The sequence below is a fragment of the Silene latifolia genome, chromosome X (assembly GCF_048544455.1).
Source record: "Silene latifolia isolate original U9 population chromosome X, ASM4854445v1, whole genome shotgun sequence".
Taxonomy (NCBI): domain Eukaryota; kingdom Viridiplantae; phylum Streptophyta; class Magnoliopsida; order Caryophyllales; family Caryophyllaceae; genus Silene; species Silene latifolia.
This window is the reverse complement of record NC_133537.1, coordinates 100886403-100913223: the sequence shown is the minus strand read 5'-3', so window position 1 is coordinate 100913223 and position 26821 is coordinate 100886403. Positions and strand designations below refer to the sequence as shown.

The following is a 26821-nucleotide window of genomic DNA, read 5'->3' as shown; positions in this document are numbered from 1 at the left end:
TCCTTTTTCTACTTGATCGAGTAGTTGCATTTATTGATTTACTCGATCGAGTAGATTTTCTACTCGATCGAGTGGTTTAAGCTTTAGTTTACTCGATCGAGTGGTTTTAAATCACTCGATCGAGTGGATTCTCTTATGGGGTTGGTCTTTTTAGTTTATTTCCGTCATTAGGTTAAATAATTCCTATTTTCTTATAAATAGGAAGTTAGGACGTCAGTTTTAGGGGCTTCTCCTCTAGAATTTTATCACATACGTTACTTTTTCCCTTTTCCACTTTGTTGAATATTACTTTCTCATTTCCGATATTTCTACTTGTAACTCTTTCTCTCCCTTTTTCTCCTTAATTATTTAATGTTTATTATTCTTCCCTTATTCTTTCTTCCTCTTTTATTCATGTTTAGCTAATTACTCTGCTAGGATTAGGTGATTCATTAGACTAATGTTAATTGCTAATTAGTTTATAGATTGGTCGTTGTTGTTTTAGTCTATGTTGATAATCGCTGCTTTAACTGTATCCTGCTAGTTGAGTCGACACAATTAGCCTTTTAATATTGGTAAACCTTGACCTGGACCGAAAGGTTGGAATAGGTGAGACCTGCAGTGAACAATAGGATGCTTTAGTGAGGGCAAAAGTTAAGCTAATAGCATTTTAGGGCGAATTGAGACCGAAAGGAGATATTCGTTGCCCCTTAGACCGACACATCGACTGATCTGTGACCTTAGCTGCAATTGACTGACGTTTATTGATGACCCGAAATCCTAGTTCCCTTCTCCTTCTGTTAATTTCCCTTAATTATTTCTCTCTTGCCTTAATCTCTTAGTTTAGTCAGAAATCATATTCAAACCCCCACATTGTGACCCGTTACTCATAGACTAAAATTAGACAGATAAATCTCATTTTTGCCTCCCTGTGGAGATTGACCCTACTTACCGCTAGCTTCTGTTAGTAGTACTTAGGTTTATTTTTGATACTGCGACGACCGGTATCAAATTTTGGCGCCGTTGTCTTGGGAGGCAAATGCAGCTTTTATCTGTTTTTTTTTTTTTTAGTTTATTTCTTGTCTCAGGGAACTTCAGTTCCTTGAGACCGTTCTTATGTCTTCCGTTCTCAGATTTCCGCAGGATGAGAACGAAAGCATTGGTGCTTATATAGACAGGTTGGAGGAATTTCTCGAACCAAGACGAGGAAGGTTTTCGGGACTCCAAATATGCCAGTCTATCATCCAGGGAATTAATGCCCCTACGCGAGCATACCTCGAGGCTAATGGTAAGTGGGATTTCGAAGGAATCCCCGTAAAAGAGGTATTAGAATTTTTTGATTGGTTTGAGGGCTTTGTGTAAGCTTCTTCAACTTCATCTAGGCTATAAATTTTATCTAGAATCTGTCGATCCGTTAATTGAGTCAAGTCGTCGGTTAAATCTAGCCCGCATTCCTCTTCCTCTCGTCGACAGGCTTCGTTAAGTTCAGCGGTGTTGTAGAAATCATCGGTCTCCATTACCTGTGACATCGCCACATCACCTACTTTATCACCCAAATCAGAATCTTCTGCAAGTGATACATGTTCTATAGTAGGCGTAAACTCGAACTTAGGAACCTTGGTCTTTTTTTTTCTTGCTTGCCTTTGTTTTTTTCTTGGCCACCTTCCCAACATCTGACAATGAGGGAGCGTTATCATTATATTTCTTCATTTGGGAAGCTAAATTTCCAACTTCTTCAACATATTCCTTCACCTTTGCACCTTCAAAAAAAGCTTGCGTCACTTGTGACGGAACAAGATCAGTTGAAGAAGTAGCACCTGTTGTTAAATTCTTAAGCATTGCAGCTGCATCCGCATACCAGGAATAGAAGGCCACAGCGTTCATTTGAATCTTCAAGTACAGCTCGTGTACACCCTACAGTTGGTAACAAAAAAAGATTTAAGAGTCTAGATACACAAAATATACCTGCTCAATATATATATATATATATATATATATATATATATATATATATATATTAAAAAAAGTATGCCATTAATTAAACATTCATAACATAAAACGTACATCTACAGCCCTAGCTTTCAACTCATCGTCATCTTCAACACCGGGGGGGATTTCAATCTGAATAAACTTCTTATCGGGTGTTGTACCCGACGTTGAAATCTGAAGAGGCGTAGGGCTTGCCAATGGCGCCTTGGGCGCGCCATCTATGGCCAACATCGTATTACCAGCGTCCTTCTCATCAGGGGTCTTGTTTTGACATCGGGGGTACTTCACCTTCGACAAAGTTAGTCGACCCAATGGACCCACGTCCATCTCATCCTTTAACCTCTTCGATAGAGTTTTCATATCCCAATTCTGAATAAGTGGAAGGCCATCTGGGCAACTCATACCACGGTAATCATACCGCTGAAAATAAGTAATCATAAGGAAAGGGATACAACCAAGCATATGTGACTGCACGCTGCGAGCCTCAGCTGCAGCATTAGCTAAACATTCTAATACATACGAGCACCAGTCATACTCCGGTATGGCACTCACATCTTCAACCACTTTCAAAAGTTTGATTTTAATTTCGTTGTTCAATGTTGGCACAAGGAATGATGAAATGCTAAGAAGCACAAACAGGCGGCAGAATTCATCATCTCCATCTTTGAATTGCTCTGAATCAATATAATTGAAGACGTCTCCTAAAGGAATAGAATCAGAATTTGATTTCACTTTGAACTTTTTGCGGCACAGTTGTTTTATGCGCACATATTTTTCATCTTTAGCACCAGGCATATGTCCAGTAGGTACAATTTCCATCTCTCTCTCACCAACAGGTAACATGAAACAGTCATAGACATCATACTTAGTAACCATAAACTCCTTCAACTCCGACGCCCTGAAAACATAAGAACCATCGCTGAAAGCCTCGAGAAATTCAGGAACATGTGAAAGGGGGAAAGTTCTGAGTTTAAGATGAAGCAGCCCCCCAAATCCAATCCTCTATACAGCGGCTCGTTGAGCAATGTTAAGCTTACTAATAAGCTTGTGAAGCCTATTGGGGCGACACTTAACGGAAATACTAGGGGTAACTTGAGGTTGTTCTTCAATTTCAGGTAGTTCTCCATCAGATACCATCTGAATCAGGAAAAAAAAGTACATAAGAAATGCACAATATCAGTCAACCTATAACAATCTACACATTTACATTTACACTTACTCTATCCTCACATTTACACTTCCAGTATCTTCACATTTACACATCCAATTTAGTCAGATTTACACTTTATTTGTTCACATTTACACTTCTCCTATCCTCACATTTACACATCCAGTATCTTCACATTTACACAACCAATTTAGTCAGATTTACACTTTATTTGTTCACATTTACACTTCTCATATCCTCACATTTACACTTCCAGTATCTTCACATTTACACTTCCAATTTAGTCAGATTTACCCTTTATTTGTTCACATTTACAATTCTCCTACCCTCACATTTACACTTCCATTATCTTCACATTTACACTTCCAATTTAGTCAGATTTACAGTTTTAGTGTTCACATTTACACTTACTCTATCCTCACATTTACACTTCCAGTATCTTCACATTTACACTTCCAATTTAGTCAGATTTACACTTTGTGTCCACATTTACACTTACGCTATCCTCACATTTACACTTTGAATATCTTCACATTTACACTTCCAATTTGTTCACATTTACACTTTATTTGTTCACATTTACACTTCTCCTATATTCACGTTTACACTTTCTATTTGTTCACATTTACACTTTTTTTTGGTTCACATTTACACTTGGACTATCCTCACATTCACTTTCCCAATTACATCACATTTTCAATCCCCAAAAACAGGCTCGATTGAAATCCTAACAAATACATTCACACTACCCATCAGTTCAGATTTACACTATCAATTTAATTAGCAATTCAAAGACTATAATATTTACACTACCCACTTAAAATTAAATTCAAACATGCTAATGAATCAAAATGTTTATGGATAAGTCTACATAACTCTTTTGTCGATCCTGGGCCGCTTTCATCTTTTGTCTGATCATCTTAACCTATTCTACCATCTCCTGTACCATCTGTGGTCCTAAAACCACTGCCTCAGCTTTGTCATCCCAGCAAATCGGGCTCCTACACCTCCTCCCATACAAAGCCTCAAACGGTGTCATCCAAATACTCGTGTGATAGCTGTTATTGTAAGAAACTCAATCAGATCCAACCTATCTTCCCAGATACCCCCAAACTCCATCACACACGACCTCAACATATCCTCCAAGGTCTTGATAGTCCTCTATGCCTACCCATCTATCGCACGATGAAAAGCAGTACTCATCTTTAAAGTAGTTCCCATCAGCTCCTGCAACTCTTGCCAAAACCGTGATATGAATCTCGAATCTCTATCTGACACTATGTCCTTAGGCACCGCATGCAAACGAACCACATGCTTCCTATAAGCTAAAGCTAACTGTATCTTGGTCCAAGTATCTTTCATCGGCACAAAGTGAGCTGACTTGGTCAAACGGTCAACTATTACCCATATCATGTTATTACCCTGTTGACTCCTCGACAAACCCACTATGAAGTCCATAGCGATAGACTCCCATATCTATTCAGGTACCTCAAGAGACTGAATCTTACCTTGTGGTCGTCGCTGCTCTCCCTTAACTCTCTGATATGTCAAACATCGAGCCACAAACTCAGTTGTTTCCTTTTTCATCCCAGGCCACCAAAAAGTCTTCTTCAAATCTTTATACAACTTGTCACCACCTGGATGTACACCATGATCATATTTTTCAACTCCTCATCACCAGGAACACACCATCTCCCATCAAATCTCACACTGCCATCTGTATGAATAGAGAACTGAGACACTGTCCCTTTCTCCACTCCAACTCTCCACTACTCAATCTTAGGATCCAAAGCCTATTTCCTGCGAATGTCATCATAAAGATCTGGCTCAACTGTCAAGTCCCCTCTAGCATCCCCTTTCTGTATCATATGTATCCCCATCTTCCCCACCTCATCTCTCAACCTCATCAAAGACATAGATGTGCATAGAGAATGCACACTCTTCCTGCTCAGCGCATCAGTAACCACGTTTGCCTTCCCTTCATGGTATATAATATCCATGTCATAGTCCCCTATCAGCTCCATCCACCTCCTATGTCTTATGTTCAACTCTTTTTGAGTGAAGATGTACTTGAGACTCTTGTGATCTGAAAACACCTTAAAGGTCGCACCATAAAGATAGTGCCTCTAAATCTTGAGGGCAAACACAACTGCACCCAACTCCAGATCATGTGTAGGATAGTTCTCCTCATAAGGCTTCAACTGCCTAGAAACATAGGCAATTACTTTCCCGTTTTCCAACTACACATATCCCAAACTATTCTTTGAAGCATCTGTATATACCTCAAAGTTCTCACACCCTTCAGGTAATGCTGAGACTGGAGCTGCCGTCTCACAACTTTCATCCCAACAAAACCTATTCTCTTTCCTCATCAACGCTGTCATAGGTCTGGCTATCTTGGAGAAGTCTTTCACAAACCGACGGTTGTGCCCTGCCAAACCCAAGAAACTCATGATCTCTGCCACATTCTTCGGTGCTTCCCACCGAGTGACTGCCTCAATCTTTGCCGGATCCACAGCTACACCCTTCTTTGAAATCACATATCCCAGAATGGCAACTTCCTCGAGCCAGAACTCACACTTTGACAACTTTGCATATAGCTGATTGTCACGCAAAGTCTGCAGCACCAACCTCAAGTGCTCCTCATGCTCCTCTTTAGTCTTAGAATAGACTAATATATCATCGATGAAGACCACCACAAACCGATCCAAAAACTGAATGAAGACCCAGTTCATAAAATCCATAAACACTGCAGGTGCATTAGATAACCAAAACGGCATCACAACATACTCATAGTGACCATACCTCGATGTAAAAGCTGTCTTCAGTATGTCCTCATCCCGAAAAATAGGTTTCGCCCGGTATTAAAATTTCCTTCTTTTTTGAAAATAGGTTTCTCCCGAAATTAACATTTTTAAAGAAACTATGAATTTTCATCAATTCCACTGGAATGACGATTAAATATATTTCGAGTTTACGACTCCGAAAGCTGACCCGTAAATAATATGGGCAAGACATACCCCGTAAAACATAAAAAACATCCGAAAGTGTGTACGGGTTTTTAATTCTAATATTGACTTGCTGGGGGATAGAAATGTAGATTAGCCATTCTGGCCCGCGAAGCATAACTAAAATCCGCGAAAACAAGCTTTGGTGTAAAAATTAACACAAGTCGATGGGGGAAGCCCGGAGGCCCGCGTCCCAAGGCCTAATCGGCCTACCTTGCACGACAAGTCAAGGGTTTCCTAAACTCTAGCGGAAAACTCTCTCCTTATTTTCCTATATAAGGAGATCATAATAAGAGGCAAACCATAAATTATTATTCTTTTCTTCATACAAACTTCTTGTCAAACATGAATTCTCTTCGAAAAGCAATGACATCTTGGGCCTCTGATTTCAAAGGATTGGAATCTCAAATACTTGTTGATACGGGATTACAACAACTAGTCCCGCTGAGGCAGGTCTTGCCTGAAATTGTTTTTCTTAATGAGTGCTTAAAATTCTGGGACCCTATCCATCATGTTTTTAACTTTCCTGAAGGAGAGATTTGTCCCATTCCGGAAGAAATTCCTATTTTAGGAGGCTGGAAGATTGAACGAACCCCCGTTATACCCGACTTTCAGCGAGGATGGGCTAATAAATATTGAGATTTCCTCGGCCTGTCACGAGAGGAGGCACATGCCTTCATCTATGGAGAGCGAGTAGACTTACTCGCTATTGCTCACAAATTTCGCCATTCTTATGACCCTACAGTATTTCGTCGCAGGGCTTTTGGACTGATCATGCTTCATCTCTATGCTTTTGAAGGGAATATCGAAGTACCTACTTGTCGTGGTAAGGCAAAATTCATTAGAATTGTAGAGCAAATTGAGAATCGTCGGAGCCCGGCTTCGCTCATTCTGGCCGAAACCATCAATGGGTTAGATGCTTGGAAGGCTAACCCAAATCTTCCTTATACTGAATCAACCCGTCTTCTACAAGTATGCCCTTTTTTTTCCTTTTTTTCTTTTTTCTTCTCTTTTCTTTTTTCCGTTTTTTCTTTCTTTTTTCATTTTTTTCATTTTTTTTGCCCACCTTCTTTCTTTTCAGTGCGTTTGACATCATTTCCTATAGTCTAACTTGATTTCTCGGTCCTTTTCACAGATTTGGCTTTATGAGAGACTCGATTTAGTTGACCACCGAAGGTTCCGGATACATATGAAGTGAGAAGCTTCTTTTCTCATCATCGTCAGTTTGCTTCTTGGCAGAGAGAGCCTTTCTGGCGGCATCGGCTTTCTGCCAATGTTGGGTTATATGTTCGATGGGCTTGCGTTGGCTTCGCCTAACATCAGTCACTGGTCTGTCTGACAGTGATAGAACTACACATCTCACTTTATTGGGCATGAGGCGATCTACCCATATTTACCCGGATCGTGTACTTCGGCAGGTCGGCCGTCAACAGCGGTTTCCTGCCGTTGAGCCCACTCACGACCGTGCTGAAGAGGTGACACTTGCAAGGTGCAACCCGTGGTTGAAATCTTGGACTCGGTGGACAATTTGGCATATCACTGGGCCATTTGCTTCTACTTGTGTGTCACCCGCTTACTTGCCGTGGACTATTGAGCTTTCTTTTAAGGCCCAAAGGGAACTTTATAAGAATGAAGCCATTGACTACAAATATCGTGAGAAAGCGATGAAGAACCGAGAATTCTTTACTGGGACGACTCCGATTTCATCTAGGTCCGAAACAAAGACTAACTCGACTCTTAGGACTGACTCTTTGGTTTCAGATGTGTGGAAGAGGTTGGGTCCGAGGAGTGGAAGTGGGTTGAGACTTGCAGAAAGACTTGGTCTTCGAACTAGTGTGAAAGACAGATTGGGCCCTCGTGAAGAATTGATGATTCCTCCGAAGAAAAGAGCCCGAGTGATGATGGGTGAGACTTCGTCTCGTCGTGGTGGGGCGTGCGGCCCAGCTGAGGGTCTGACACTCCCATACTCCCAGTGCCTTACCAGGACCACTTAGGTATAAGGACGTTACCATCTCGGTTTGCCGAGGCAATGATAATCATAAGACAATAACGAAACATACTTAAAAGTAAATAATATTTAAAGTGAGTACATGCGAAAACCAAAACTGTTAAAAGAAATACAAGTTCTCAAAACTATCTACTGTCAAAATACTATCAAGTGTCAGACACAGCGGAAGACTTCTAAACTGCAACGTGGTGACTCATCCCAGCTATCCCATACGCATCGTCTCATACCTGCTCAATAACTGCTCACCACTCCCGAATGGATCACCACAGTTTTACAAAACAAACAACGGGGTCAGTACTAATTACACAATACAAATCACAATAAACAAATGCCAAACAGCTCAATCGTCACATCAAACCCCAGTCTCCATAATCAATCTCCACACAACTGACTACACACTAAAGTGTGTAGTCCTGCCAGAATGCCCATCGCAACAGATACTCCACACCGCCAGTGGGGGACCGCAGCCGTTCCCACCTAAGCCACGCTCATCTCCATCGAGCGATAAACCCAAGTCCATTAATGTGCACATCCCTTCTGTGGCGGGTTCCACAGAAGGCGAATCAAGGGCGTGAAGCCACTCCTACAAGTGACTCCACTCAGCCAGGGACGCACCCCGAAGATCACAGACAGATACAACAACAACAACAATCAACGATAATAGACAACAACCGTCACAACCACCAACAATATACTTTAACAACAATCATAATGAAACCACCAATCACATCATGTAATTAATACTGAGTAGGGAAACCCTATCTGGAATAGCAATCGCTAAGATCGTCACAATCAGCTAATCAAAATCGTTCTTCAATTAAATCACTTCCTATCAAACATACAATCATATAATCACAATCTAACATCAACAATACTCCCAAAAACCCCAAATTACCCAATTAAGGTTTCAACAAAAATCAATGAAACGATATAAAAATCATACTAGGAGCTTACCCACAACGCGACGGTCTCACAGGCGTAAAGAACTCAACGATCCGACGACTCTAGCCCTTAGGATTTGCCAACAACGCGACGAGAGAGAACTACGTAACTTCTTTTTGTTTTGAAAGGTTTAGAAAGATGAAAAAGTGATTGAAGAAAATGACGGAAGCCTTTTATATTAATCTCGCGCTATTAGCAAAACTCGTCAAAACAAACCCGTAAAACATACTTACTCGATCGAGTAAGTCACTTACTCGATCGAGTGACCCTTACTCGATCGAGTGCCACACATACTCGATCGAGTACCCATCAGACAGACTACTGTTTCGTATAAAAATATACTTACTCGACAGAGTAAGCCACACTCGATAGAGTACCCATAGACATAGAAAACCGTAGTATTACAGTCTTCCCTCCTTAAAAAGAACTTCGTCCCCGAAGATCAACCCATACTCAAAACAAACATATAAACTCGATCAAGACACAACAACGCAACTAAGAACTCAAAACAAAACCCCAACCTATAAAACATGAACTCTTAACACCAGCTCCACCAACTATGTCTACCTCCACAACATGACTCACGATATCATATCCAACACATTATAGCCTCTCTCAGCACTAACTCCGTACATTACCAACTACCATCCACAAATGCCACTAGCTCCGTTTCACTAACATATTATCCACTAGAAAATCCAGTATCATGACACTCATAAACATCAAACGGAATGTTACATTCTACCACCCTTAAAAGGAACTTCGTCCTCGAGGTTTACACACACTCATAACCTCATCCTCCAACTGTCAACACTATAGAACTCATATACATCATCGTCCAACTGTCAGCACTATCGAAATATTCTCACACTCCTAAGCATCACACTACTACAAGCACGGTCATGACCTTTAATAAAATGAATCACAACAAATATCCATCCTTTATGCTACACCAACACTCTACTTTCAAATATACTACAACATGTACAACCAACAAACTCTCTTGTATCGCATCCTACTTCTCCTAAGATAAATGTTACGTCCTCGTAACTCACTATACTAGATCTTTAGCTACATCTTCTAATTATCCACATCACCCTGACATGTCAAAGATAACCGTCTATAATCTAAACACTTACAATTCCTATATCCAAGGCCCTCTTACTTAAACATTTTTCATACCCCAACTCCTTCTGCACTCCATCTAAACAATACCACAAAATCCTTAGCATAAACAACACTCCAACTCTTCCACATTACCATAACACGACATACCTCTCTAGATAAAACACCTATCGTCAAAACATAACTCACGATCCATACTTGTTACGCACACTCATACTAGATCCTCAATTTATTTTCTTTTATTACCGCAAAACCCATTCATCCCTTAACATGATACTAATTTCCAACACCCTATACTCAATGTCCCAATAAGAGATTATGAACCACTTACAACTTCCATATCAGTACAACACATGTTCCACAAATCACGAAACATTATTATGTAAACCAATGCCTCCTCTAAAAGAAGATCACAAGTACTCCAACAACCTCTCGCAACTGTGTCCCACCAACAGAATGTTACTATATCATAACAACAACGGAAACATACACAACTCTCTTCCACATCATACTCTACCCTCACTCCCAAGCTGAAACTAGCAAGAAGCATCAACAAACAAAACAACAGTCTATATGCTCAACAGAAACTCACAAGGACCAACAGTAAACAAAATGACAATCTATGCATAACTGGTATGTACTTTCGAAACTCGAATTGTAACCATCCCGCCTACTCCACCACAACCAATGTCGGCATCGCAACACCGCCACCAACAGTCGCACCGCAGCGTGAAAATACTCGCATCACAACACGAAGTACCATGCCCCGATCACCACCCGAGGCACAACAATCACATAGATAGACATCACAACCATATACAATTCCCATAAGCACTGACTCAGTATAACTTTCCGGACAAGAAGACTTACTCAAAACTGCTTTACTCGTTAATAACACAACATAGTATACAGAATAAACAGATAAGAATCTCATGAACATCATCCTTACCATTTTACACCATAAACATGTACCATCAATACGCATACAAGTATACTAGCCATGCAAGATCACTATCACTTTTGAACATCATTCCATTAGTTTACCGTATCCAACATAAATCACAAAACATTCATATACCAACTTTATAACTATCACAGCATACCATTTCTCGTGAGGTCCGAACCTCACACAAACATTTATACACGTCATAAACCCATAATCACATCCAACTAGGCAATCCTGATCACGTAAGTTACCACCTGATAAAAGTTACCTCTCACCCGAGCTTAACTCGTATGCCCCTCATAACATATTCTCCCATTCGCATATCCATTACCCCCAGCCAAATGTAACCATACCATTAATATTCAACTACTAACAACCGCCTCATATAACCACATCTTATACTCTCTCACAACCATACATATCAATCTGGTCTCTACAAAATCAACCTCTTTAGAATTGTTATCTTTCTTATCTATCATCACCCTTAACCACTAGTGACAATACCACAATACCACCACAGCTCGTATAGCAATCTCTCACACTCACATATAAATATAACAGTTCATTTTCTATCTTCGGTTAACATCCCAAATAACTAACATCGAATCCATCAACAAAATTACCTCAACATTATTTTTAATTTCATCCTTAATTGTATCGTCACCTAGTTCGCCGCCAAGATCTCATGTCGTGCAAATCCTTTACCCAACTTTTACTTTCCTTAATTCCTCGAAACTCAGATTAACATGTCATTCTGGAACTCCAATATAACCGTAACTCAAATCCCCATGATAGTATCATACATCTCAACGATTCCTTACTTTTATATCACATAACTCCGGTCAACATTTTTCTCAGCTTACTTTTATCCTTCTTTTCTTTTTACACTCAACAATACCAATTAACAATTCAACTCCTTAATACTTCTACCTAACTCCTTTGTGCTCCGGTTACCTTATCATTGCTCCAAAACTCAAATCTCATTATTTCATATTAGTACCATCTCAATCTTTCTTACCATCGATCTTTTCTTATCCTTCTATTACTCACATGTATCACAAATCAGTCCAGACCATCTCATGCTATCACTCACACTGATCTCGCTCCATTCACTTTTTTTTTCTTTGAATCCCAAAACTCATTTCATACCGTTACTTGCCCAAGGAAATCACACATTAGTTTCACTTCTCGATAATACAAATTCCCAAACTCACTCACTATCTGCAAATTCACGTCGCGACATGTCTCCACTAAGTTCACTATATACCACTCTTCTCCATCCCTCTACAACGATCTTTCACTAGATATATTCTTAACTCACACGATTCCTAACCATCTCTCTCCATAATTCCTTACACACCTCAAGTTGCTACTATCCACATCCTTACTTTCAATCTTTTCATTCTCACGTGCCTTAGACTCATACCATTCCTTGCCCATATTCCGTTACTTTTATATTACTCATCACACCATCATATCACTCATCCCATTTCAAAAAACATGCTCCATGACTCAATAAGCCATACCAATCTTCCTTTTTCTTTTTCCACTATCTATCACGACCACATATAACTCATGTCCTCCCCTTCGAACTCATACTCACCATAGGTGCCACTCGTTACATCACAAGATTGGGTAACTTACGCATCAAGACTAACACATACGTAAAACAATGCATAATGAAGCAATATAACACCTTTGAATTAAACATAATATGCAACAAAGTCAAAAGATAAGCATATGACCCAAAACAGGGGTCATTAGATCGAGTACAGGTCACTCGATCGAGTGAGTGACTTACTCGATCGAGTAGGTGAAGGTCAGAAGCACGTCAAACAAATTATCAGGGCTACTCGATCGAGTAAGGGTTACTCGATCGAGTAACAAGAGGTGCACTCGATCGAGTGAGGGCCACTCGATCGAGTACCCTAAGCATTTCTCAGCACTGTTCAATTTTTGTAAAACGGTCATAACTCACTCGTTTCTTGGTCGTTTTGGGCGTGTGACCTATCGTTAGAATCGTAAAAGAACAAGCTATCACCTCCAATTGGAATCAGATTAAAATCATTTATACATATAAAGTTATAACAGTTAAAAGACAACTTCGTTGTAATCAGACGACATAACTATTTGATTTTTTTACTTCCAAACAACTTAAACAACAACAAGGTAAACAAAAACAACTCAATACTCATAAAACCAGTATCCCTAACCACATGTTACTATCTTCAAAAGCCAAGCAACAACATCCATCATGCACATAAATCATTCAACTTACCAAGCATGTATTACCTGCATGTTTTTATTCTATATCTTTACGTAAACAAAATCACAAATATATAACATCAAGTCCCCTATTCACATGTTACTAGCATAACAACATTATAAAATCACTTCCATCATACAACATGTTTTATCATAAATTATATTATCATAGAACGATCATTCATCTTTTTCCACCAATTCATCCATCATACCACCAATTCATCCACCATATTCGTTCAATATATTCACCCAACACATCCATCCAACTTATTCACCCAACATATTCATCCAATATATTCACCCAACATAGGCATATGAAACAGCAGTAAACAAATATATAACTTCATTATATGACTTTACGCAAACACAATATACGTATACGACACAACATTCCTATTCACATGTTCCTTATTATGCCAGATCATAAATCATCCATCATGCCATTTATATTCATCCAACAATATATATAATCATATCATCAACTTCCTTCACTACACATATCCTATCCTCCACATAGATGCATCCACCGATTCATACAACACCTTACTATATAGATACATAACACACAAGGTAAACACATAGCGATCCCGACTCATATCCCATGGTGACCGGTTCAAAATTGTAGGGCGAGTTCCCGACTTTAGGACGTCTCCCAAGTCTTTGCATTAGCTCCTACAACTTTTACCCGGGTTCATTTTAATTTGACTCCCTATGTTCATTAGATTCATTGGTTACAGGTTTCAGGATCGTCGCTCTGATACCACTTTGTGACACCCTCATATTCCCAGTGCCTTACCAGGACCACTTAGGTATAAGGACGTCACCATCTCGGTTTCCCGAGGCAATGATAATCATAAGACAATAACGAAACATACTTAAAAGTAAATAATATTTAAAGTGAGTACATGCGAAAACCAAAACTGTTAAAAGAAATACAAGTTCTCAAAACTGTCTACTGTCAAAATACTATCAAGTGTCAGACACAGCGGAAGACTTGTAAAATGCAAGGTGGTGACTCATCCCAGCTATCCCATACGCATTGTCTCATACCTGCTCAATAACTGCTCACCACCCCCGAATGGATCACCACAGTTTTACAAAACAAACAACGGGGTCAGTACTAATTACACAATACAAATCACAATAAACAAATGCCAAACAACTCAATCGTCACATAAAACCCCAGTCTCCATAATCAATCTCCACACAACTGACTACACACTAAAGTGTGTAGTCCAGCCAGAGTACCCATCGCAACAGATACTCCACACCGCCAGTGGGGGACCGCAGCCGTCCCCACCTAAGCCCCGTTCATCTCCATCGAGCGATAAACCCAAGTCCATTAATGTGCACATCCCTTCTGTGGCAGGTTCCACAGAAGGCGCATCAAGGGTGTGAAGCCACTCCCGCAAGTGACTCTACTCAGCCAGGGACGCACCCCGAAGATCACAGGCAGATACAACAACAACAACAATCAACGATAATAGACAACAACCGTCACAACCACCAACAATATACATTAACAACAATCACAATATAACCACCAATCACAGCATGTAATTAATACAGAGTAGGGAAACCGTACCTGGAATAGCAATCGCTAAGATCATCACAATCAGCTAATCAAAATCGTTCTTCAATGAAATCACTTCCTATCAAACATACAATCATATAATCACAATCTAACATCAACAATACTCCCCAAAACCCCAAATTACCCAATTAAGGTTTCAACAAAAATCAATGAAACGATATAAAAATCATACTAGGAGCTTACCCACAACAAGACAGTCTCACAGGCGTAAACAACTCAACGATCCGACGACTCTAGCCCTTAGGATTTGCCAACAACGCGACGAGAGAGAACTACGTAACTTCTTTTTCTTTTGAAAGGTTTAGAAAGATGAAAAAGTGATTGAAGAAAATGACGGAAGCCTTTTATATTAATCTCACGCTATTAGCAAAACCCGTCAAAACAAACCCGTAAAACATACTTACTCGATCGAGTGACCCTTACTCGATCGAGTGCCACACATACTCGATCGAGTACCCATCAGACAGACTATTGTTTCGTATAAAAACATACTTAATCGACAGAGTAAGCCACACTTGATAGAGTACCCATAGACATAGAAAACCGTAGTATTATAGAGGGTGGCAAAGAGTAGTCTTCGACATTACTATTTACTATTACAACTACTGTTTGTGTGTTTTCCTTTTTTAGTTGTGTGTGATGGGCTTCGCCCGGAATAAAATTTTGTAACGGGTTTCGCCCGGAATTTAGAATAAATAAAAACTTTTTATTTATTAGAAATCCCCAGTTTTCTGCATTAAAAATTTCATTTTTGTTTTACATGTTTCTGTTGTACTCTTAACTAAGAGTTGCCTACGTATCTGCTTTGCAATAGAATCAAACCGAGTCTGTAGTTCTCACATAAAATATTTTATGAAGTGTTGACAAGAAACTCACAACTTGTTCTAAAAACATTTGCAATTCAAAAATTATTTCATAACATTTTAGAATGAGGTCATCAAGGATAGTATTTCTTCAGCTGGTCCAAATTCGTAGGATTTGTGAAGTCATTCCCATCCAAATCTATTAATCGAATAGCGCCTCCTGAAAAAATCTTCTTTACCAAATAAGGGCTTGCCCAATTTGGTTTAAACTTACCCCTCGGGTCAATAGGTAACAGAGCTCTAACTGACTTGAGAACCAGATCACCCTCACTAATTCACTTGGTTTCACCTTTTTGTTGAAAGATCTCTCTATCCTTTTTTGGTAGAGTTGGACGTGGTATAATGCGTTCAAACACCTCTCGTCGAGTATGACTAGTGAATCATACCTTGCTCGAACCCAATATGCTTCGGGAACCTGGCTTTCCAGTAGGATCCTCAGAGATGGCACCTCTAATTCAACAGGTTGGACTGCTTTCATCCCATAAACTAAGTAGTACGGGGTTGCACTCGTTGCTGTTCTAATCGAAGTTCTATACCCCCATAATGCGAAGGGTAACTTCTGAGGCCACTCCTTATAATTGTCAGACATTTTCTTTAAGATGGCCGTGATTATTTTATTAGCAGCGATGACTTGTGGTGTTTGATCTTATACTTTTCAAGTATAACCGCGGTCTCGGCTTGGAAATAAGTCTCGTGATCACTGATGAATTTATGCGGCACCCCGTACGAACATATGATGTCATTTTGAATAAACTTGAATACATGCTTCGCATTCAACACCTTATAAGACTTGGCTTCTACCCACTTCGTGATATAGTCAATTGCGACAAGGATAAAACAGTGCCCTCCCATTCCAGATGGGTTTATTTTTCCAATGATGTCGATTCCCCAGGTTGAAAATGGCCAGGGTGATGTCATGGTGTATAACATAGAAGGTGGTACGTGCTGAAAATTTGTGAAAATCTGGCAATTGTGACAATGTTTGACGTACTTGCGACAATCTGTTTCCATTGTCGTCCAATAATAGCCAAGTCTCGTGATCTTACGGACTAGTGCGTGGGCATTCATGTGTGGCCCACACTCAACGTCATGGACTTTTTCCATAACCTTTTCTACAGTTGGCTTGTCAATGCAAGGTAACAGAACATCTTGCACTGTTCTTTTGTATAACTGCGCACCCATTGTTAGTCTTAACGAATTGGGCTGATAGCATTCGTGGGGCACACTTCCCTCGCGGTTCAAGGTCGGGAGGATACTCGCTTGTTTCTTTGTACTTCAAAATGGATGTATACCAAGGCTTCGTTTCACTTTCCTCGGCATCGTTAATTACGTTCACGTAGGAGGGTGAAGATCTTTGCTCGACACATATCGGCATATTGCCTATATGGTCAGGGATGTTGATTAGAGCTGCTAGTTTTGACAGTGCATCGGCAAATTGGTTTTCCTCCCTAGGGAGGTGGACATATTTAACTTCATCAAAGTATGCTTCCAATTCCTCAATTCTCATTTGATACGGAGCCAGATTGCTACTCTTGACTTTCCATGACCCAACCACTTAATTGATCACCAGAGACGAGTCTCTATGTACTAACAACTTTATTATGCCTAACTCGAGGGCGCTACGCAAACCGAGTAAACATGCTTCATACTCAGCAGCGTTATTTGGGACGTTGAAGTCTAATTTGATTGACACGGGCACATGTTCACCTTCTGGCGAAATGATAAGAATTCCTACTCCGTATCCCATATAACTCGATGCTCCATCGACATATAGGTCCCATAAATCGGTTTCTATATAGATAATATCTTCATTAGGAAACGACTAGGTGTCAACTTTCTCAGTTTCCTCAATTAAGTTGTCAGCGAGGAAATCAGCAACTGCTTTTCCCTTGATCACCTTCAAGGGTACATACTTAAGGTCAAACTCAGATAACATAAGAGTCCACCTTGACATTCTGCCATTTAGCACCGGTTTTTCAAACAAGTACTTGATCGGATCCATTTTTGAATAGATACACACACTATAACTGAGCATGTAATGCCTTAACTTCTTTGTAGCCCAGACTAGGGCCAAACACGTCTTTTCAAGAGGCGTATACTTCGCTTCATACTCCAAGAACTTTTTACTGATGTATTAAATAGTTCTTTCTTCTTATCAATGGTTTGGGCCAGCATTGCCCCCATTGCGGTATCCGTAACAGTTAGGTACAAAGGTAATGGCAACCCGGCAACTGGCGGGTTCAAGACTGGTGGAGAAGACAACACTTATTTGATTTTATCAAATGCAACTTGACACTGGTCATCCCACATTTCATGTTCTCCGACCTTGAGTTTCTTAAACATTGGTTCACAAATCATTGACAACCTTGCAATAAAATGGCTCATATACTGGACTTGTCCTAAGAAGCTTCAAATTTCTTTCTCGGTCATGGGATGGGGCATTTCCATGATGGCGTTTATCTTTGATGGGTCTACTTCGATGCAACGGTGGCTAACGATATGACCCAGCAGTTTGCCAGAGGTGACCTCGAAAGCACACTTATGCGGATTCAATCTCATGTTATATTTTCGTAACCTTTCAAAGAATTTTCGTAGTGCTTTGAAATGTCCGTTACGTTCTTTTGACTTCACGATCATGTCATCGACATAGACCTCTACTTCCTTGTGTCTCATATCATTTAGCAACGTCGTTGCCGTTCTTTGGTATGTTGCCCCAGCATTTATCAATCTGAAGGTCATTACTGTGCAATAATAGGTTCCCCATTGTGTAGTAAACGTAGTTTTGTGCATATCTTCCTCAACCATCTTAATCTGATTGTAACCGGCATACCCATCCATGGACGATAACAGGGCATGGCTCGCGGTATTGTCAACAAAGATATCATGGTAAGGTAATGGAAAATCATCCTTTGGGCTGGCCTTATTCAAATCACGAAAGTCCACGCATACCCGGACCTTTCCTCCTTTCTTCGGTACCGGCACTACATTGGCTACCCAATCTGAGTATTCTGACACTTTGATGAATCCAGCTTTGAACTGTTTATCGATTTCTTCTTTGACCTTTAAGGACCATTCGGTTCGCATTCTGCGTAGCTTCTGCTTTACTGGTTTGAACCCTGGTTTGATCGGAATCCTGTGCTCTACAATTTCCCTATCAATTCTCGGCATGCCTTTAAACTCAATCAGCAGGTCAATGAATCCTTGTCTCTCTATGGGATCTAAGGTAGTTCCTATCTTAAGCTCATGTGGTTCTAGGGTGGTTCCCACATTGATAGTTTTGGTATCTTCGATCACCGAGTTTCTTTGGTCATATTCTTCTAACCCTCCAACCAATTGTGGAGGTGGTTCTACCTCCTCTTGTTCTTCTTCAACCTTCTCACCTTCGGCCTCATTCTCAATGTCACTACTAAAACAATTATTTTCAAAAATTGAATTGCAGTGTAAATAAAACAAGTCGTAAGCAAACTGGTTCATCTTATTATTATTAATTTGAAACTGCGCGAGATGCGCTAACATTTGAGCCAACTAATCATAGGTCAGTGGCGAGACTGCAGAGGTACCCGAGACAGGCCCCAAGATACCAGAATTAGGAAGGGGTGCATTGAAAGAAAAGACTTGGGAGGGGGTGGCTTCGACACCTGACTCCTTAGACTCAAACTTAAGACTCTTATCAGACTCGGACTCGGACTCAAATTCAGACTCGGGACCATTATCCAGCTTTAACATTTCTCCTTCTCCCGTAGTCAACTTCAAGAGGAGTCCCCTATTGTCATTCCATTTAACAGTTTTCCGCCATCCAGAGATAGTCCTCTCAGAATCTACATAAGTGATGAGGATAGATGGATCGAACCTGTCACTTCGAAGGATTGTGTTAACCAAGTCTTCGCTTGGTGTTACCCTCATTCTTTCTTCTCCGAAAAGGAGACCCAATGCCATCTCATCTTCGATAGGGGTCGAATCGCTTCTTTTTGGTACTACAACTGTGGGGTAATATCCGTATAAGACCCTTTAAATTTAGGACTATAACGTAAATTTAACATGTGAAATATGGTCATAAACGAAATACAACGATGAAACGATAAAGATAAAGAATCAACCTCGGGTCCTTTGATGCACGGCGTAAAGAACAGAAATCAACAGAGATTCCCTCCTAATTGTTGCACCCAAGACCGTCCGAGAAATGCCCTTGTGCTAGAACGTGTTCTCCGATTGCCTTGCAATATTGGGAGAACTTGATGTGAGTTTTTCTCGAGATGTGAGATCTCGGTTTCAGAGAAAACTTAATCTCCAAAACCCTAATTCTTTTTCACTAAATGATGATTAGGTTAAACAAGAGGAGGAGCTCTCCTTTTGTTCTCCTAATTTCGGTTTGGCCGAGTGGATCAAGGAGGGAATGGGCTTCCGTTTTCTCCTTACGTTCAACTCGTGGTCCGAGGCTAAAATGTATACGACGCGTATATGTTATAAATCGTCATCGGTTATCGGATATTAAAACATCAACTAATAACACGGATTAGTTGAATTATTAATACATGTCCGACAAAGACAATATTGTATAATTATATTCAATATACATTTAATTAAATATAAAACGCTTATATTCAATTTTACGAATTAACCGTTTAATTCGTCTTAGCCATTATTATTTAATCCGTATTAAATAACATATCTCAACATCACATTTTGACTAAATATTAGTCAAATAACTCGACTAACCGGTTAGTCAAAATTGGCATCTACATGACTTGTATTTTCATACTTCACGTCTCTCAAACGTATCCTATAGGTGTGACTTTTAGGGACCAGTTGATCACCGCCATCCGTATGACAATAACGTCAAACTTATCTAGCAAGCCAACCGTTATTGATAAACGTGGATCAACTGATAATAATACCAAAAGTATGCCCTTTGATCCTTTTAGAGGTTTATAAGTCCTTGCACTAACTGTTAAGGACACCAACCCCAACAAGCTCCCACTTGTCCGTACAAGTGTATGTGCAATGACGTTATCCGCACTAACGGAGGACACAAGCTCCAACAAACTCCCACTTGTCCGTACAAGTGTATGTGCGATAACCGATTCTCATATTCATTTAAAATTTCTCCCACTCAATGTAAAACAATTTGCAGATCCGGATCCGCAAAGGTCGTATTTTACAATCGATCTGTATCTAGAGTGGTTTCCCCGACTAGAGAGTAACTTAACCGATAAAACGAATCCGTATCCGAGCATGGCCATGAATTTCGATTCTGACTCCTCGAGTGGCCCTGAGAAATATCGAGTACCTGATAAAGGCTGAATATTTCCTTCAACTCAACTCCTTCCGATCTAAGCACAGCATGAAATGACCCAGAAAAAAATCTACTTGCCCCCTGTTACGGATGACCGTGAGAAAGAAACCAAAGTCACCCAAAATCCGCCTTAGTCTCAAGAGACAATCGATAGTCAAAAGAATCGACTCTTAGGATCACCATGGAAGTCCTATCCACGACCGGGCACCGAATGTTATAAAACATTTAGGACTCCACGTCGATGTCACAATTGTGTCCTACGAGAGATATCCGTATAAATCGCCTCTCGTGATTGGTCGATCAAATCGGTTGACTTATGGCTCGTTGAACCCACCATCAACCAACGTCACAAAATAATTGCCGAGTTATCACTCATGTGGGCAATTAAGGACTGAAAAATATAATGTTCGTTCAGTTCACTTTGTGGTGTTCAAAAATTGTCGTACAATTCCACATGAAAAAACAAAATATGTATAAAATATCAAAACGATGATGTCGTATAGAGTACAAAAGGGAATGAATCTAATCCATAAAAAGTACTACAACTTAGGAACACGTTTAATTCCCATGGAATTAACATGCCCTTCATGCTTATCTTGTCGTAATGCTTTAGTGAGAGGATCTCGCTATGTTATCATCTCGTAGCAATCTTTTCTATCACTACTTCCTTTTGCTCCACGTAATCCCGGATTAGATGAGCTTTCCGTTGTACATGTCTAGACTTGTTGCTAGACTTAGGCTCCTTAGCTTGGAAGATGGCACCACTATTGTCGCAATAGATGGTGATCGGGTCATTCGAACTAGGCACTACAGATAGTCCATGTAAGAATTGACGCATCCATATCGCTTCCTTTGTAGCTTCGGACGCGGCATAGTACTCGGACTCGGTCGTAGAATCTCTTTGTAACAGTTTGTTTCGAACTCTTCCAGTGACTGCAGCGCCATTAAGAGTAAAAACGAATCCAGGACGAGATTTCGAGTCATCACGATCCGTTTGGAAGCTAGCATCTGCGTAACCGGTTGCGCATAGCTTTTGTTCGCCTCCATAAGTCAATGCCCAATCTTTAGTCCTCCGGAGGTACTTAAGAATGTTCTTGACAGCTAACCAATGTGATTCACCTGGATCTTTGTTGGAATCGACTTGTCATACTCAATGCATATGCCACGTCTGGACGTGTGCATATCATGGCATACATGATTGATCCTATAGCCGAAGCATAAGGAATCCGTGTCATGCGCTCTTTCTCTTCCGGTGTCTCTGGTGCCTGAGATTTGCTCAAATGCACCCCTGGAGCCATAGGAAGAAAACCCTTCTTGGAGTTAGTCATCTTTGAATCTCTCTAGGACTTTGTCTATGTAAGATCAGCGATCGAGAGATAACATCCGTCGTGATCTATCTCGATAGATACGGATGCCTAGAATTCTTTTCGCCTCTCCCAGATCTTTCATCTGGAAATGGTTTTTCAACCATACTTTCACCGAAGTTAAGAGAGGTATGTCATTCCCAATCAGGAGTATGTCGTCAACATACAATATTAGGAAAACAATCTTTCTCCCACTCGACTTGATATATAAACATGGTTCCTCGACCGATCGAGTAAATCCATTTTCTTTAATCACTTGGTCGAAGCGATGATTCCAACTCCGAGATGCTTGCTTAAGTCCATAAATGGAACGCTTAAGTTTGCATACTTTCTTAGGATGTTGTGGATCAATGAAACCTTCGGGTTGTACCATGTACAAATCTTCCTCCAAAAAGCCGTTTAAGAAGGCGGTTTTCACATCCATTTGCCAAATTTCATAGTCATGAAAAGCGGCGATCGCTAAGATAATCCGAATGGAACGCAGCATGACTACGGGTGCAAAAATTTCATCGTAGTGCAAACCTGGCACTTGGGTGAAACCTTTAGCAACTAGTCGTGCTTTATAAATATCTTGTTGACCTTCCACAGAATGCTTTATCTTGTAAAGCCATTTGCATTGAAGGGGACGAACCTTAGCAGGTAAGTCAACAAGATCCCATACGTTGTTCTCATACATAGAGTCCATCTCGGATTGCATGGCCTCAAGCCATAGCTTTGAGTCGGAACTAGTCATGGCACCTTTATAGGTTGCGGGTTCACTACTCGTTAAGAGTAGAACGTCATCTATGTCATGTTCCTCGACCATACCAATGTATCTGTCCGGAGGAATAGAGACTCTTCCCGACCTCCTAGGTTCCTCAGGAATATTCACCACAGCCGGGATTGAAGGAATAGGTTCCTCCAATGGTTGCTCGGTATTTGGTTCTGGAATCTCCGACAGGTCGAAGGTTCTATCACTCTTTGCATTCTCGAGAAATTCCTTCTCTAAGAATGTCGCACTAGCCGCAACAAAAACACGTTGTTCGGTTGGCGAATAGAAGTAATGACCAAGTGTTCCTTTAGGATAACCTATAAAGTATGTCTTGACCGATCGCGGGCCGAGCTTATCTTCAGGTCTCCACTTGACATAAGCCTCGCAGCCCCAAACCCGTATAAAGGACAAGTTAGGGACCGTTCCCTTCCATAGTTCATATGGAGTCTTGTCAACAGCTTTAGACGGACTTCGGTTAAGTATTAGAGCAGCTGACATAAGAGCATAACCCCATAATGAGTCAGGCAACACGGTGTGACTCATCATGGATCGAACCATATCAATTAGTTTTCGATTTCTCCGTTCGGACACACCATTCAATTGAGGTGTTCCAGGTGGAGTTAACTGTAGGGCAATCCCACAGTCTTTAAGGTGTTGATCAAACTCGTGAGAAAGATACTCGCCACCACGATCTGAACGCAGTGTTTTAATCTTCCTACCTAATAGGTTCTGCACCCTATTCTGGTATTCCTTGAATTTCTCAAAGGATTCACTTTTGTGCTTCATTAAGTAGACATATCCATATCTACTTAAATCGTCCGTGAAAGTGATGAAATACCTATAGCCTTCTCGTGCGGTGATTGACATAGGTCCACATACATCCGTGTGTATGAGTCCTAATAGGTCAGCAGCGCGCATTCCAACACCTTTGAAGGAAATTCGAGTCATCTTACCGATGAGACATGATTCACACGTGCCAAATGATTGAAAATCAAAGGCCGAGATAGCTCCATGTTTAATGAGCTATTTTACGCGTTTCTCATTAATGTGTCCCATACGGCAGTGCCATAGATCTGTCTGATCTTTGTCACCAACCTTTAACCTTTTATTCATTACGTGTAATATTTTGGTTGTCTGATCTAAAACATAAATTCCATTCATGGAGACTGCCTTGCCATAAATCATATCGTGTAATGAGAAAATGCAAGTATTATTCTCTATTACAAATGAAAAACCAAGTTTGTCAAGTGCGAAATGAAATAATGTTTTTGGAAAGACTGGATACATAATAGCAATCATATAATGATAACTCAAATCCGCTAGGAAGCTGGATCACATATGTTCCCTTCGAGACGGCAGCCACTCTTGTTCCATTCCCGACACGCAGGTCAACCTCACCCTTTACGAGAGGCTCGAGATTTCGGAGGCCCCGCACATGATTACACAGATGAGAACCACAACCAGTATCAAGTACCCAAGTTCCGTAACTTGCGTGGTTAATCTCAATCATATGAATAAAAGTAGAAGAAGAAGACATACCAACAGGTTTAACGCGACCTGCTTTTATGTCCTCATGATAAACAGGACATGTGCGCCTCCAATGCCGAGTCTTGTGGCAGTGATGGCATTCCATGTTTTCGGTTTTGCTCTTTGTCGCGCCTGATGAGGTGCTCGACTCACCAGGTCCACTCTTACCTGAACCCGACTTCTTGAACTTCGCCTTACCTCTTTAGGTTTGCCTGAGCTTTGCCCTTACCCTTTCCCTTGTTTGTCACAACGAGAACATCCTGTTTCATGCTCCCACTGAACTTCATGTCCTTCTCGGTCTGTACGAGGAGGGAGTGCAGTTCATGGGGAGTTTTCTTCAAATCATTCATATAGTAATTCGCTCTAAATTGCGAATAACCATCGTGGAGTGAGTGAAGTATGCGGTCGATCACAATGTTCTCGCCGATCTTACAATCAAAGGTCTCCGACTTTTCGACATTCTCAATCATGCTGAGAATGTGTGGGCTAACTGGTTGGCCCTTCTGGAGTCTCGCATCAAAGAAGCGAGTGGTATGCTCATAGGTCACGATTCTCGGTGCTTTCGAGAATTCCTTGGTGAGCGTGGTGAAAATTTTGTTCGCACCATGGGCTATGAAGCGTTTCTGCAAATTGGGTTCCATTGCAAAAATGAGTACGTTTTTAATCGCACCCGCTTCCATACAAAAATCATTAAACTTGGTGATTTCAAAGAAAAGCTCTAGCCGTGGGACCTGGGTTTGCCGGGATGGGCTCCAATAGATATTTGAGCTTCCGTCGGCGGCGCCGGCATTCCGTAATGCCGCCTCCCGATCCGCGAAGTTTGATCCATCATTCTTCAGTCGAGTAGACTGATTCATCTGATTCATGAAGATCCGAAGCCAGGACTCACGGTCCAATGTGGCACTTGGCATTGGGTTATCAGTAAAACCAGCCATTTGATATTAGCAGTTTAAAAGTTCGTGATCTACACTGAAAAAGAAAGAAAAACAAAAACGAAATAAGCAACTCATCGAGGTGATTTAAGTCTATTTAAAAATTCGTTTTAACGTGTAGACTCTCGCACTTGCATGATTGATCTCCCTCAAGAATGATACAAGTGATCCCAAGACTCAATTTCCGTAAATTGATAAGCCAACTGTTTAGCTAGTTCTTCCGTAAAAACTCTTGGTCGATAGATTTCTGGAAATCCTATCTATAGTCCACCATAGTCACAGGATCGTACGAGTGACCATAGTGTTGAGATAAAATAGGTCAATCGGTTCCAACTTACCCGACGTAGAAGGGGTCATATTATGCCTACCGACGAAGAAGGGACTCATTGGAGTTTGACCTATAAAGGCCGTTCTCAATTTTTGATTATACGAGGAAGATCCCATCAACTAAATTATAATTCATATTAAGTGAACGAATAACTAGCGTCTGCGTGAATGAATTAATTTAGGTGATGGCTTAGCATGGATCGTGTGACATGAGAATGTCAAAGAAAACTAACTCGTGACCTCTATATGTGTCAGTTTTCATGCAATAATTAGGTGGTTTGGTTTTTAGGCGGAAAATGATGCATACTATCGTTACGATAAAATAAAAATTGAATGCAATACGTAAATAAAAATTCCTAGTGTGGCCTATCCTAGTAAAATAAAACATAAAACAACTTTGGAATCCACCGTTGGACCCGACAAGCTTGTCTTGATGTTCCATCTTGATCCATGTAGCGGGAGTGAGCATCCGATCTTCATCTTTGGTCTTCTCAAAAATTACAATTTAAAATTACAAATATAAACCTATTTACATTCTAATTAAAACTGTAATTACAAGTGAAAAATCCAAAACGGAGATACGAGATCTCAAAATACAACCAAGACCGTGTTCCATCATTACGGTAACACGTTCTACTAAGGCCACACTAAGTTACAACTGTTTGCAAAAATAAATAAATAAATACGTAATAAAAAGCATTCAAAAACATTCATAATTAACGATAAATAAAATGCATCAA

At 40.5% G+C, this 26821-nt stretch overlaps 1 protein-coding gene across 1 annotated transcript; it reads right to left on the bottom strand.

Moving 5' to 3' along the window:
• Window positions 1-17013: 17013 nt before the first annotated feature.
• On the bottom strand, window positions 17014-17394 carry LOC141617957 (uncharacterized). The gene has a single exon (XM_074435088.1). It carries the CDS (start codon window positions 17392-17394, stop codon window positions 17014-17016), a length of 381 nt encoding a protein of 126 aa, XP_074291189.1.
• Window positions 17395-26821: the final 9427 nt, after the last annotated feature.